The sequence below is a fragment of the Phaseolus vulgaris genome, chromosome 1 (genome assembly GCF_051622355.1).
Source record: "Phaseolus vulgaris cultivar YP4 chromosome 1, ASM5162235v1, whole genome shotgun sequence".
In the NCBI taxonomy this organism is placed as follows: Eukaryota; Viridiplantae; Streptophyta; class Magnoliopsida; order Fabales; family Fabaceae; genus Phaseolus; species Phaseolus vulgaris.
Window position 1 is genome coordinate 53,637,368 of NC_143498.1, and position 14,277 is coordinate 53,651,644.

General features: G+C 35.8%; 3 protein-coding genes across 3 annotated transcripts; 2 read left to right on the forward strand and 1 right to left on the reverse strand.

Moving 5' to 3' along the window:
- LOC137815109 (cation/H(+) antiporter 15) lies at window positions 1-3,032 on the forward strand. The gene is made up of 3 exons (XM_068618153.2): window positions 1-268; window positions 575-1,573; window positions 1,657-3,032. Exons 1-3 carry the CDS (start codon window positions 29-31, stop codon window positions 2,887-2,889), a joined length of 2,472 nt encoding a protein of 823 aa, XP_068474254.2. The 5' UTR covers window positions 1-28; the 3' UTR covers window positions 2,890-3,032.
- Window positions 3,033-4,825: 1,793 nt separating this feature from the next.
- Window positions 4,826-7,871, forward strand: LOC137816261 (cation/H(+) antiporter 15). Its single transcript, XM_068619339.2, has 3 exons — window positions 4,826-5,059; window positions 5,350-6,216; window positions 6,591-7,871. The coding sequence occupies exons 1-3, from the start codon at window positions 4,826-4,828 to the stop codon at window positions 7,761-7,763; spliced, it is 2,274 nt and encodes a 757-aa protein (XP_068475440.1). The 3' UTR covers window positions 7,764-7,871.
- A 2,356-nt stretch (window positions 7,872-10,227) lies between these two features.
- LOC137815110 (laccase-12) lies at window positions 10,228-13,782 on the reverse strand. The gene is made up of 7 exons (XM_068618154.2): window positions 13,640-13,782; window positions 13,388-13,539; window positions 13,036-13,280; window positions 12,804-12,932; window positions 11,812-12,353; window positions 10,779-11,220; window positions 10,228-10,643 (listed from the first exon to the last, which is right to left on the reverse strand). The coding sequence occupies exons 1-7, from the start codon at window positions 13,739-13,741 to the stop codon at window positions 10,513-10,515; spliced, it is 1,743 nt and encodes a 580-aa protein (XP_068474255.2). The 5' UTR covers window positions 13,742-13,782; the 3' UTR covers window positions 10,228-10,512.
- Window positions 13,783-14,277: the final 495 nt, after the last annotated feature.

Sequence of the window (14,277 nt, forward strand, 5' to 3'; positions counted from 1 at the left end):
TGGTTGCATATGTATATAGACATAGATAATGGAGAATCCAGCAAGCAATGTAACAATCACCAGTTATTGGGATCCGCATGCACATTGGGAAGTTTGTCTCCAAAAAGATAGATTTGTGGGGTCTTATGGCATTTTCATTGGGGATCGCCCATTCTCTTTTGTACTTCCTGTGACGTTGTTCCAACTCTTCACCTTCAACTTAATCTCTAGAACCATCTACTTTCTTCTCAGGCCTATAAGAACACCCAGATTCATCTGCAACCTTCTGGTAAGCTTCAACAATTTCCCTTCCAAATGATTTTTTTTTTCTAGCAAGATATAATAAATCTAGCCCACACTAAAAAAGACTTGAAATTCAAAGATCAACCCGTCACCATAACACCATATCAGTAACTATTAATTAAATATATGTATACCAGGGGTTGTAGGCACAGAGAATAAAAAACATGTTAAAGACCTTTAACCAGATTTAAGATCAAACTTTAACAACTCGTTCTATACCTTAAAATCTCGTTAATAATCCAAATATTACACAGAAATTTTAAGCTCTTGGAAACGTGTGTTAAACGTGCAGGGTGGGATTATTTTGGGCCCCACATTTCTGGGACGCAACAAGGCGTATTGGAGAACTCTATTCCCAGAAAGACAATCAGCGGTGCTAGTGTTTTCAGCGTTAACAGGAACCCTATATTTCCTGTTCTTAGTGGCACTGAAAATGGACGTTCTGATGACTATTAGAGCCGCAAAAAGCACGTGGCGACTCGGAGTAATACCCCTCCTCGCTTCATTTGGAGTCATCATTGCATTCTTACGCGTCTTCTATACCCGTCCAGAGTTATCTGCTACACAAGATTTCGTTGCAAGCCTCTCAATAACCGTTGCAATGGCCATCAGCAACTTCCCCGTCATCTCTGATGCATTGATCGAACTCAATCTCATAGCCACAGAGCTCGGTCAGATCGCTCTCTCCTCCTCCATGATCAACGACATCATACTATGGCTCCTCATCATTTTCCACAGCTTCGCCTACGAATCTGATCTCAAAATTACGATGAACCTGTTGGGAAACTGGTCCCTATTCATGTGTTTCATGTATTTCGTGATGCGACCCACCATGAAGCTGATTTCAAGGATAACTCCGGTGGGGAAACCGGTGAACGAGGTGTACGTTGTGTTCATTCTTCTGATGGTACTGGTGATGTCGGCTGTGGGAGACATGATGGGAGTATCGTGTCTGATGGGGCCACTGGTTTTGGGGTTGGTGATACCGAGTGGACCACCCTTGGGCACAACACTTGTGGAGAAGAGTGAGGTTCTGGTCGCCCATGTTCTGCTACCCTTCTTCTTCATGTACGTCGGAATGAAAACGGATTTGTCTGCGCTCAGGGACTGGCGCTTGTTTTTGACTCTGCAGAGTGTCTTCTTCGCCGGAGACTTGGCCAAGTTGTTGACGTGTATTTTGGTTTCTCTAATGTACAACATTAAGCCTAGATATGGCACTTTGCTTGGCCTCACCTTGAACATCAAGGGAATAACTCAACTCATAGGTTTTGTTAGACTCATGAAAGTCCAGGTATATTCATATTCTTGGAGTTGTAATGTGGTTGGAAAAAAAATGATATATCTGAATTTGTGTTTTGATGAGGTTTTTTGTAGGTGTTGGATAATGAAACATTCAGTCAACTGGTGTTCTGTGTGGCGCTTATCACCGCGATCGTTACACCATTGATTAACTTACTGTACAAGCATCGACCTCGAATCCTACAGACAGCAAACTTATACAAAGGCCATGTGAGAACCATCCAAAGCACTCCAAGAAACACAGAGTTTCGCATCATTTGTTGCGTCCACAACGAAGACAATGTTCGTGGCGTCACTGCTTTGATAGAGGTGTGCAGCCCCGTGCTAGAGAGCCCCATAGCCATTTACGCCGTACACCTCATCGAGCTTCTAGGAAAAAGCACACCCATTCTCATTCCCATAAACAATGGACTAAAATCTCTCTCCGTTAACTATCCCAACACCAACCACATCATGCGAGCCTTCCGAAACTACTCCAACAACTCAAGTGGACCCGTCACGGTTTGCCCCTACGTCAACGTGGCATCCTACAAGAGCATGCACGATGCCATCATTACCCTCGCAGAAGAAAAGATGGTGCCTTTCATCCTCATCCCCTTCCCCGAAAACGACAACGTTAATCACGTGGGACACGTGGCAGCATCCATCCGCAAAATGACCGCGAGCTTTCAAGCGCATGTTCCGTGCACGTTGGGGATTCTGGTGGACAAGCACTCGCGGCTGGGCACGTTCAACAGCGACGTGGTTTTCAACGTGGCGGTGTTCTTCATAGGTGGGGCCGACGACAGGGAAGCGTTGGCGTTGGGGATGCGGATGTTGGAGCGCGAGAAAACGAGGGTGTCGCTGTTCCGGTTCGTGGTGAACAACAGAGAGTACGGTAACAAAATTGTTCTGACGAAAGAGGAACGTGAAGAGGAAGAGGAGGATATGCTGATGGACGAGGGGTTGATCGATGAGTTCAAGGGCATGAAATATGGGAGTGGTAATGTTTCTTGGTACGAGATTTTCGTGGAGGATGGGGTGGCGGTGTTGGACGCAGTGCATAGTTTGGAGGGAAACTATGACCTTGTGATGGTTGGAAGAAGGCACAACGATGGGTCTCTGGATTCAGAGGAAATGGCAACGTTCATAGAGAATGCTGCTGTGTTGGGAATATTGGGTGATATGCTCTCTTCAACGGAGTTTTGCATAGGGATGATTCCCGTTCTGGTGACACAGTGTGGAGGGGTCAAGCTAACTAGCAGTAACAAGCTCGATAAAATATCTTCAACTAATTTATCTCTAAAGAGTTTTTCTGACACTAAATAAGACTACATTTTGGATTCCTGTGCATAAATTATTTTAGGCATTAGAATTAGCAACTCAATTTTTCTGCAAAACCCTATATATGTATCTCATTCTTTTTTCTATTTAGCAGAAGGAATGTTTGTTTATATTTATAGGAGATTATATTTCAGCACCCCTCCTATGGTTTTCAACCTTTAAACACAGTAGTACTCACTTGCTCATATTCGATTGGAAAATAATCATCCATGCATTTTAGTAATATTTGAATTTAATAGCTATGAAGCACGACACGATATGGATACCAACATGAAAATACTTATAATTTCTAAAATGTAAGACACGAAGACACGGATTTATATATTATATAATTTTGAATTATATAAATTGAAAATAAATATTTATATGCAAAAGTATACCGTGTTAGAATTTTAAAAAATCCAACAAGTATTTTTTGAATTGAACACTTCATCGATAAGTGTCATACGAGTGTCGATACCGATACGTGTGTCCGACACGGATACACCTATTTAAGAGAAGTAGCCTCATATTAATAATTAATAATTATATATACGTAAACATTGTATTTTTAAATTGATATTTTTATTAGTGTATACATCATTAAGAAGTTGTATTTTTGCATATTGAACCTTGAAAGAGTCTTAATACTATATTTTTTTTAAAAAAATGAGAAACTTGAATAGAGATTTTATTAAAAGAGGATATAAAATGAATAAAATAAACAGTAGAAAAACGATGTTAAAAATAATTAATATAATTACCAACTGCTTTTCTTTCATTATTTTTTTTAATTGTTGTTTTGCATAATCATTAATATATCTTGAGATAGAAATGAGAAAAGAAAGGGCTTTTTCTTTTGAAGAAATTTATCTATAATCCGGCCTCTTTACCTTAGAGTTTATTGAATGAATGAATCTGAAACACTAGAAACAGAGAATATATGAAAGAAGTACAAACAGGAAAAAAGCATAACAACTTAACAGAAAGAATAAAAGCCCATAAAGCCCAAATGATCGGCCTACAAGCCCATAACAACAAAACTAAAAGGTTATCAAAATTTTATCAAAAATATTTTTATTATTATAATAGATTGTCAAAATATTTTTATTATAATAGGTTCTGAAGTAGATCAATTTTTTTATTATTATAATAGGTTTTCAAAGTAAATGTAAATGTGATTTACTTTCTCAGTGTCAAATAATATTTTCCAAATAATAGTATAAGATATTTATGTTACATGTAATTAGATATTTATAAGTCACAAATAAGGAAATATCATATCAATCAAACATTTATTTTTGAGAAATTACAAGACTAAATTTTAATGCTTGGATTTTCATATTTTAATTTATATTTTGTCACCAAAATAATTCTCCAATAATAAGTCAGTTAATGATCAGTTAATTCTCCATTAACCATTAGCTGTTTACCGTGTGCCTTAGCTCTGTGACAGCACAACTTTCTTTACACGCCGAAATGCCATGAAACTCTTTTTTGACTAAACTGGTCAAGAAAAAAAAAAGTCTCTTGACTAAAGTTATATGCATGATAAATTTTTGAAAAAATATATTTTAAAATCCTTTTAAAAAAATTAACAACCATTCTAATAATATAATAACACATATTAATATTTAAGTTAAAAAATAAAAATATAATTAAAATACTAAAGTTTTTTTTTTATATTAAAGTAATTGAATGTGAAATGATTGTCTGTAATAACTAACACCATACCCGCAGCTCATAGTTCCCTAGATTTTCCAAGTCAATGTCTAAATATAAGTGTTTCATCTGCCAATCTAATTACAACATTTCAAAAGTTTATATATATGTTTTTCTCCTCTCTCTAATCTGCATCTCACGTGTTTGCGAAAACGCAAACACATGAGAAAAAAACCCTTTGTTTTTCTTGTCAACCAATTGGTTGGTAAACATAAATACAATGAAGGACAGTTCCATAACCACTGTGTATAATGACAGTAGAGCTGGTCATTTGGTGGTTTGTGTGAAGAATGATAGAACTGTAGGCTCTTTTGGCGTGTGGATTGGCGATAATCCATTGGATTTTGTGATTCCTATCACATTGTGTCAACTCATCGTACATGTTTTACTCTCAAAAGCGTTGCATTATGTCCTCAAGACAATTCATATACCCAAATTCATCTGCTCTATCGTCGTAAGTTTCTCCTACTTTTCTTTGCTAAATTTTAGTTACTGCTCATCAATGTTCATTCAAATAAATTATACATTCATGCGTGAGTTCAAATGCCACCTTTAACCCTGAATATATATGGAAAATGATAGTTTCACCAACTTAGAATTGTATAAATTTTTTGATGTAATAGGTTTAGAAATAAATAAAAGGTAAGTTTAGAATTAAATGATATAAAAATATAATGTACATGCATGCATGCATGATGTTTGCGTGGTGGATTGATAGAGATTGACAAGAAAAAAAGTTTACAGGCGGGAGTTTTGTTGGGGCCAACATTCTTGGGGCGCAATGAAGCATTACTGGGGGCTTTGTTCCCGCTAAGACAAGCTTTGGTTATGAACACGTTGTCCAAAATAGGGACAGTTTATTGTGTGTTCCTCACAAGTCTGAAAATGGATGTAACGACAACATTAAAAGCAGCGAAACGATGTTGGCGATTCGGCGTGTTTCCCTTCTTCGCTTCCTTCTTTGTCACAGCGACCCTGTTCTCTCTGTATTCGCCCCATGCCGCTGACACAGACAAAAGTGAAATGTCGATATACAGCTTCCCCAACGTCTTCACCTTGAGCAGTTTCGCTGTCATCTCAGACACCCTCATGGAACTCAACCTAGTGGCCACGGAATTGGGGCAAATCGCTTTGTCTTCGGCCATGATCACCGAGATACTGCAATGGCTTACGATGGAGCTCCAGTTCAACACAGACATGAGCATAGAAGTTATACTTGTGTTCTTGGCAGGTGCATGCGTGTTCGGTGTGTTGTGTGTTGTTATTGTGAGACCACTGGTGAACGTTGCTGTTGAAAAAACTCTACCCGGGAAGCCAATGAAGGAAGCGTACGTTGTGATGCTTCTTCTGGGGCCACTTATTATGTCAGCTATTAGTGACAGCTTGGGGGTATTCTTCATTATGGGACCTCTTTTCTATGGTTTTATTCTGCCCAATGGACCCCCAGTGGCTACAACGATTATAGAGAGGAGTGAATTGATAGTCTCTGAGTTTTTTATGCCTTTCTTCTACATGTTTATTGGAAAAGGAACAGATTTGACTGGAATTCATGACCATTGGGAGGTGGTTCTAACAGTTTTGGCAATCTTGATTTTGGGATGCGTGGTCAAGGTGGTTGCATGTGCACTTATTTCTCCCTCCTACAAAATTAAGCCCAAACATGGCGTCGTGCTTGGCCTCATATTGAACGTCAAGGGTATAGTGGAACTCATCTTTTTCAATAGAATGAACAAACTCGGGGTAATATATTTTCTCTTCTTCTTATTGCCTTCAGTTTACTTCTTTTTTATCAGCAAGAGTCCATGAGTATCTAAATTACTTAATCCCAAAAGATCAATGCAACCTAAAACCTGACTAGTGTTATGTTACTAAAACTGACTCAGATCATGAATACAATAGATAATCCTTTATATATCTAACAGGAACTTCTTAAAGGCAATGAACATTAGCAGGATAAATGTAATGCATGAGGTTGGTTTTTGCAGGTAATTGATACAGAAGTATACAGTGTGGCGGTGATATATGTGGTGTTAATCACATCACTTTGCGTACCCTCGATCAAATTATTGTACAGGCACTGTCGCGTAAAGTCAAGCGTACAAGAAGGGCGTGTGAGAACAATCCAAAACATCAAACCAAACACAGACTTCAAAATCGTTTCGTGCCTCCACACGGATCAACACGTGCACAGCATGATTGCCCTAACAGAGGCATGCAACCCAACCACAGAAAGCCCCATCTACCTCCACGTCATCCATCTCATCGAGCTCTCCGGAAAAAGCACACCCATTCTTCTTCCCATGAACAAGAACAACAGAAAATCTTTGTCCGTCAACTACCCCAACACCAACCGCATTTTGCGTGCATACGAGAACTACTCCGAAAACTCAAGTGGTCCTGTGAATGTTCTTTCCTACGTCAACGTTGCCCCGTACAAAAGCATGCACGAAGCGGTTTGCAACCTCGCGGAAGATAACTCGGTGCATCTCCTCGTTATTCCGTTTCACGAAAATGATCAGAGTCTAGGAAGCCACGTGACCAGCACGTTCCGCGAGCTCAACGCAAATTTTGCTGCTAACTCGAAGGGCACGTTGGGGATTCTTGTGGATAGATTCTCGGTGCTGAGTACGAGTATCTCCGAGTTTTCCTTTCATGTGGGTATCTTCTTCATCGGTGGAAAAGACGATAGAGAAGCATTGGCGTTGGGAATTCGAATGGTGGAACGCGGCAACACGCGCGCGACCTTGTTCCGGTTTGTGATATATGGAGGTGTGGAAGACGAAGAGGATATGTTGGAGAAGACATTGGACGAGAGTTTAATAGATGAGTTTGTGGCGAAGAAGGATTATGGTAGTGATGTGGATAACGTTGTTTACAACGAGGTTGTGGTGGAAGATTCCATAAAAGTGTTGGAAGGTATTAGGGAAATAGAGAAGGAGTATGACCTAGTGATGGTGGGGAAGAGACATAGCATGGGGGATTTCAGGGAAGAAGAAATGTCAGTTTTGATGGATAATTGGGATGAGTTGGGAATTTTGGGGGATATGTTAGCATCGAATGAGTTTTGTGAAGGAAAAACTCCTGTGTTGGTGATGCAATGCGGTGAGAAGAAGGTAAAACAATTACAAAAGCTAGGCCCTCATCACTTCTTCACTTAGATAAATCTTTCACAAATGATACTTTGATAACATGAGAGATGAGAATTGTATACAAATTTTTGATTTTTTGATGTTTTGATGTTTTAAATATAAATATATATAATTGCAATGTGGTGGTGTAAAAAAATAATTTTTCAATATATTATTATCCTAAATCTTTCTTTGTTTGCAATTTTCTTTCTCATGGTTTCAGACAGATAATTCAACCATACAAGGACTTTCTATCTCTATCCTTTCCTCTTTCCTATCTCCTGTAAATTATATAGTGTCGATTTTAAAAATAACGTTTAGATATTTGATTATTTTTTTAATGATGAATTTTGAATAGTGAATTTTGTTTATGTAATTTAACAAAGCAAATCAAAATTCAAATAAATTATGGTAAGTATGTTAAATTGTATATTTTTTTTCCTAAAATAATGGTTAAGGGTAAATAATATTTTAAAACGTAAAAGAATTGAAATAATCATTACAATGAAGAATATTATGCATATTAAAATGATTTATTTCATTAATTAAAATTATTGATGTAATTTATTGAATTTAAAAATTAATTTAACACATGTATGTATTTATTGTTTTGCTATGTAAATTAAAAATGAAACAAAAAATTAAGATAAGTTGTAGTACAATGTAAATTAATTAACTCAAGATTGAAGGAAAGTAAAATGCTTATATATATATATATATATATATATATATATATATATATATATCACCTTCATTGTTTATATAGATCATTATTAAAATTATATAATTAATCTAGTCTAAACCCAATTTTTTAAGAAAATATTCAAAATTTATCATCTAAAAAACAACTATGTACATCTTAAAAATAATTAAATACCTAATTTTTAAATAATAATACTATTATACTTAAAATATATAAAAAAAATATAAGTTTTAACTAATAATATATATATTTATTAATAATTAATTTACTCAAAAAATATTAAAAAAATAGTCATTAAAATGATGACTTCTTAAAAAAGACATGGTAATTATTGAAATAACGACTCCTTGTATTAAAATGGTTATAATTTACTTAAAAATTCGTAATTTTTAAAAATTTTACCCCAAGTCAATAAATTGGTGCTAAAATGTTATTATTTTTCATAACAAGAAAAAATGTGATGTAAATGAATTTATTTTAGGGATATGAATGTTTATTCATTTCATATTAAACTTCAAATTATGATATGTAGTTTTTCTTTTAAAAAAATTCCTTTTAACAATTTTTTAAGGCTTAATAACTCCTTGTTATACATTATTACTGTGCACCAGATTGGATTGTAATGTTTGTGATGTACAGTGAACTGCTTGCCATTATATATTCCTTTTGACCTTAGGAAGATCCATAACACTCCAACCATCATATTAAACATCAAAATGAAGAATGTTTGGCAACACAACCTATATAATTTCATTCCTAGTTTCTTGTTTCAACACTTAGAAAACACAGCTTCATATTTGTAACAAAACGGGCTAAAGGCCCAAAGCAAAATCAACACCTGATGGACCCTTGTCAGCCCGAGTTCACATAAAAACGAGGAACCAGGATTGGTTCACAAATATCATATGTATTACCATCATTTAATAATCGTACATATTATTATTTTATTTTAAGATTTTATTTATTCTTATTATTTAAACATATTTTTTTATTATTAAAAGGTATTGTGAAAAAAAAGTGAGTGTAAGTTGATAATTTGCCAAAAAATAACTAAAGAGAAAAATAAAAAGGATGACCGTCTTTCTTGTTTCACTCTATATACTAGTTTAGGCACGTTATTAAAGATAATGATATATTAATAATTTACATTTTTTATATCATTTAATTATAAATTTACCTCTTTTATTATATATTTTTATATTTAAATTTATTGCATCAAGATTTGTGTATAACTTATCAATCCATCATTTTCCGTTGTTAAAAGTGTGAACATGAAAGAGAATTAAAAGAGAAAAAAATTTGTTGACACTGTAACATTAAATAACATACTTTTGACACTACATATAATAATATTTTTAAAATAAAAAATAAAATATTAATTTATTAAAGTGTGAAATGTATGTTTTTATTGTGGAGAATCAACACCTTTATGCGAGAGTATATGTTTTTAGGACAATATACATGCACAACTCTAATTTTTTATACAACCACGTTACAACTCTCAATACTATTATTTTAATACTTTTTATATCATTTAATTACAAATTTATCTTTTATTATATATATTTATTTCTAAATCTATCACATTATATACCATTTCAAAAGTTGTTAACGGATCATTTCCATGTTTTTATCCGAGAGTATATGTTGACATTGATGAGAGCTTTTAATGACTGATACACTATACTGTGTTAGTTGATGTGAACATTTATGAGTTTAGTCATTAAAATTTCAATAGCTGGGTAGCTTTTTTAAACTGAGTAGTTTCAATAAAGAGCAAAAGGCAAAGACTTGTAACAAAAAAAATTCCAGAGCTTATATTATCTTCAAAACTAGCAATCTGGTTGTAACATGAAGTATTGACTAGCGGGGCCTGTGACTATTCAGATGCTATATGCGTTGAAACCGCATCACCACCATCTCTCCCCCTAAGTTCCAACCCAAAAGAACGTTCCATAAATGCAAAACAAAACAAAAAAAGCCTCCCCAAATGCAGGGAAACATTATCCAAACTTTGAAAGTAACAAAAACTGGTATCACTCGGTTCTTTAACAGATGATTATTTTGAAAATGATCCTAACAAAGAGGCAGGTCCAGTGGAGGAGGCTCTATGGATTGCAATTTCCCAACACCGTTCTCCACTAACAACACCGTCGCCAAACCCCACCCTATGTGGACGTCCAAGTGACAGTGCATAAGCCACGCACCTACAATTGTAATAAATACACACATTATTACAATTCATTCCTCTTTTTTCTTCATCTTCTTGCATAATTCAAACTATAAAAATCATGTTTTGATTGTTAGTACTATAAATATGCTATTTTGTCGAGTTTACGTACCTGGATTATCAGCAACAAATCGAATAACTGCCCATCCATTTACAGGCACAGCCACTGTGTTCCTCAAAGGAGGATCAACAAGGTTGAATTTGGCCCTATCTTTCTTGGGGTCGAAGTTGCCGAACCCCTCTGCAACAATGTAGAAATCATAGCCATGAAGATGGATAGGGTGGTTCTCAGGAGTAACAATGCTAGTATCCTGCAACACAATCTCAACCCTTGACCCGAACTTCAACTTGTGAGCCTTAGTCCCAGGAATAGGTTGCCACATCGAACGGCTCACGTTGCCGGTGTAGTCGAACTTCACCGGCGGCTTCCCCGGAAAATCGGTGGTGAACACTCCCGGGGTTCTGTGGTAGTGAGCCTGCAAGATAGAAACGTTGTTGGGGAGCACGAAAGACACGTTGTTCATGCTTGCAGTGAACCTCGTCCCATTGGGTCCCTGCCATAGAAAGTGCTACAAAAATTAATACCATGTTTAGATTTCACTTATGTTCATGTTTAACATCTTCTAGGTTATGAATGGTTAGAATGTTGGAGTATTATGATATCTTTTCTTTAGTTCAATTGAATGTTTAATATTAGATTATTTCTAAATTTTCTTTTGTTTGTTTCTTTAGTTCTGATTGGATTCTGATTCCTTTAATTTGTCTTTTCACTTTAGTTTGTTTATGGTTGTGATTTTTTACAGGATTAATTTTAAGTAGTCGACTGTAAGGCATTGTGTTGTAAAGTCGATTTATTTATAAGGATTGACTCTGAAATAATTTATATATATATATATATATATATATTATTTCTTAGTGATAAAAAATGTAAACATGTTAAAAAACTTATCTTTTTTAAGATAATAGATGTTACATGTAGTGACAATTTTTTATACATAAACTCTTATGTAATGCATATAAGTTTCTAAAGATAAGCGATTAGAAGCACCTTACAAAATTATAAGAAAAGTTAGTTTTACAGATTTCAAGAAAAACTGTTTTTGTTTTATGGCATTGATAAGTGAATTAGGTTAATAGTGCAATACCTGACACCTATTTGCTTTGAAGTTTTTGGGGCACTTGTTGAGTCCTAAGCCCACAGTGAAGAAAAGGCTTTGATCGATTTCAGCGGGGACCTCCACTTTTCTGGGGCTTCTGAAGCTTTTGCTGAAAGCAGTGACGGTGTTTGTGTCGTTGTAAGCAGGGAGTGGAGGCATTATGGGTTTCGTTTTGTTCTTCACACCTTTAGAATGATGATGTTTAGAATGGTTGCCATGGTGAAGTGATTTGTATTCCAATATTGCGGTGGTGGTGGTGTTGTCAAACGCAGCGTTTTGAGCAGATTGGTATGCACGCGCCGCCATGTAGTAGCGAGATGGTGGTTGGTCGCCGGTAATGAGGACATCGGTGGTTTGGCCGGGTCCCAACATGAGGACTTTGGTGGTGAAGGGTTTGAGGTAGGAGGCATCGGCGCCAACCACCGTAAGTTTGTGGTTTGCGACGGTAAAGAAGAGAGGCTGATTGAGTGCAGCATTGATGACACGTAGAAGGTTTGTTTCTCCACCATGAATTGGAACAATGCTAGTATCTGTATTTCCAGTCATATAAGAGGGCAAAAAAAGTCACATTCCTAAAACCAAAGAATAAAACAATGTAATGCATTGTATTTGATTTTGAGTAAAATATAAAAAAAGTCATATTATCTTTTAACTTTTGGTTGATCAAATTAGAGTTTTTGAACCATTTTAATTTAAAAATCTTGTGTCTTTGTTTTTGGTTGGGGGAGACACTTTGTCGTTGAACGAGAACAAAAAGTAAAAAGGGCATCAAGTAGAGGTTGTACCAAAAGAACCATATTGTTGACTTGGTTCTTAAATAATAGACATCTTTAATAATTTCATATCATACGTCATTGTCTTAAAAGGCTTATCTTTTGGTTCCTGTTTTAACTGTTAAATCTTTTGAAAAGTGAAATTATTAAACAAGACAAGACATGTGACATGTTGAATGTAATCAAACATTAAGAAGTGAATAGAACCTTTGGTAGAGCACTTGTAAAGATCACCAGGTTGACCATTGATGGTGTAAGCATCAGACACGTTAGGAGCTCCTCCAGTTCTTCTAGCCTCCCTCACCACATCAATAGGGTTTGCGTCCCACCATTCCCCTGATCACCATCATCACTTTCACCCTTCAATCTTTGCCCCAAAGCAAAACAACAGCAAAAAAACACCACAATCTCTGTAAATTTAAAAGGGAGAATTGATTACCAAGAAGAATGGGTGTCTCGTGGTTTGGCTTGGGGAAAGGGTAGAGTTCTCCTTCCCTAGGGCGAATGATTAAAGCACCATAAACGGTGGCTCTCAGCCATGAGCTATGAGCGTGCCACCAAAGTGTGCCTTCTTGTCCTTGAACAGTAAAACGGTAGGTGTAACTTCCTCCAGGACGAATGGGGCACTGAGTCACAAATTCTGGTCCATCTGCCCATCCTGTTCTCATTTGCCTAACACCGTGCCTGAAAACACAACCACCAACAAAAACCACTCTCAATAATGCATGTTCCTTGCCAGAAAGAGAAACGAGAGAATAAATATATTAAGAAGTGGTAGCATGATATGATACCAATGAATTGTGACATTGTAACGAGCTTTGTTGGTGACTTTGACGACTAAAGTGTCTCCATTGTTGATTTCCAAGGTTGGGCCGGGGAATTGGCCATTCACAGTGATGGCATTGTGTGTTTTGCACAGCCTCTTCACTGGAGTTGCTTCAACCTAATCCATGACAACCAGCAAGGCAACTATTATATATATATATATATATATATATATCTTACGAGAAAGTAGTAAAAAGAAAGTAAGAGAGCACACATACAAGAAACTCATGCGCGTGAATTTTGGCATATGCTGAAGACATGAATGGTGAAGTGAAGAGAAGGAAAATGGCTAAGAAGATGGAGTGGAGAATAGGTTCCATGTTTGGAGAGCTTAGAGTGAATATGAATGGTGTAAGCTAAGAGTGAAGGAGGTGGTTTTATAGGGTGGATTAGAGGGTAGAGAAAGAGATAAAGTTGAAATGATTAATTAGGTTAACTTGGTGGAGATCAGAATCCAAAGGGAAACTAAACTTGGTTCAAACCTATAGGAGTTGTTGCACCCGCTACTTCATTAATTATGCTTACTTCACAAGTTAGAGGTTTTCTGAAACATAATTATATCCAGATCTTTGTTCCCAAATAAGATGGGTTAACTACAACTTTCTCTAAGCAAAACCCATATAACTGTTTTCAAAAATGTCTCACTATCATCTAATTCCTGCTATGAATTCAAGTTGCCAATTTTGTAATATATATTTGACTTATTACAAAAACAGGAATTTTAACAAACTCCATTTTACTAAATAATTATAATTATTACATATGATTAGGTTATGTTACATACTCATAATCTCAATCAAATTTCATTATAAAGAATCAAAATTTGTAATCTATAAAAAAAATAATAAGACTCACT

Excerpts from the sequence above, each read along its gene's own strand:
- LOC137815110 (XM_068618154.2), bottom strand. The coding sequence starts at position 13,741 with ATGGAACCTATTCTCCACTCCATCTTCTTAGCCATTTTCCTTCTCTTC. Across the intron at positions 13,540-13,639 it reads TTCACGCGCATGAGTTTCTT|GTTGAAGCAACTCCAGTGAA; the intron begins GTATGTGTGCTC and ends GTCATGGATTAG. Across the intron at positions 12,933-13,035 it reads CGAGACACCCATTCTTCTTG|GGGAATGGTGGGACGCAAAC; the intron begins GTAATCAATTCT and ends GATGGTGATCAG.
- LOC137815109 (XM_068618153.2), top strand. The coding sequence starts at position 29 with ATGGAGAATCCAGCAAGCAATGTAACAATCACCAGTTATTGGGATCCG. Across the intron at positions 269-574 it reads GATTCATCTGCAACCTTCTG|GGTGGGATTATTTTGGGCCC; the intron begins GTAAGCTTCAAC and ends TTAAACGTGCAG. Across the intron at positions 1,574-1,656 it reads TTAGACTCATGAAAGTCCAG|GTGTTGGATAATGAAACATT; the intron begins GTATATTCATAT and ends GGTTTTTTGTAG.
- LOC137816261 (XM_068619339.2), top strand. The coding sequence starts at position 4,826 with ATGAAGGACAGTTCCATAACCACTGTGTATAATGACAGTAGAGCTGGT. Across the intron at positions 5,060-5,349 it reads AATTCATCTGCTCTATCGTC|GCGGGAGTTTTGTTGGGGCC; the intron begins GTAAGTTTCTCC and ends AAAAGTTTACAG. Across the intron at positions 6,217-6,590 it reads TTTTGGGATGCGTGGTCAAG|GTAATTGATACAGAAGTATA; the intron begins GTGGTTGCATGT and ends TGGTTTTTGCAG.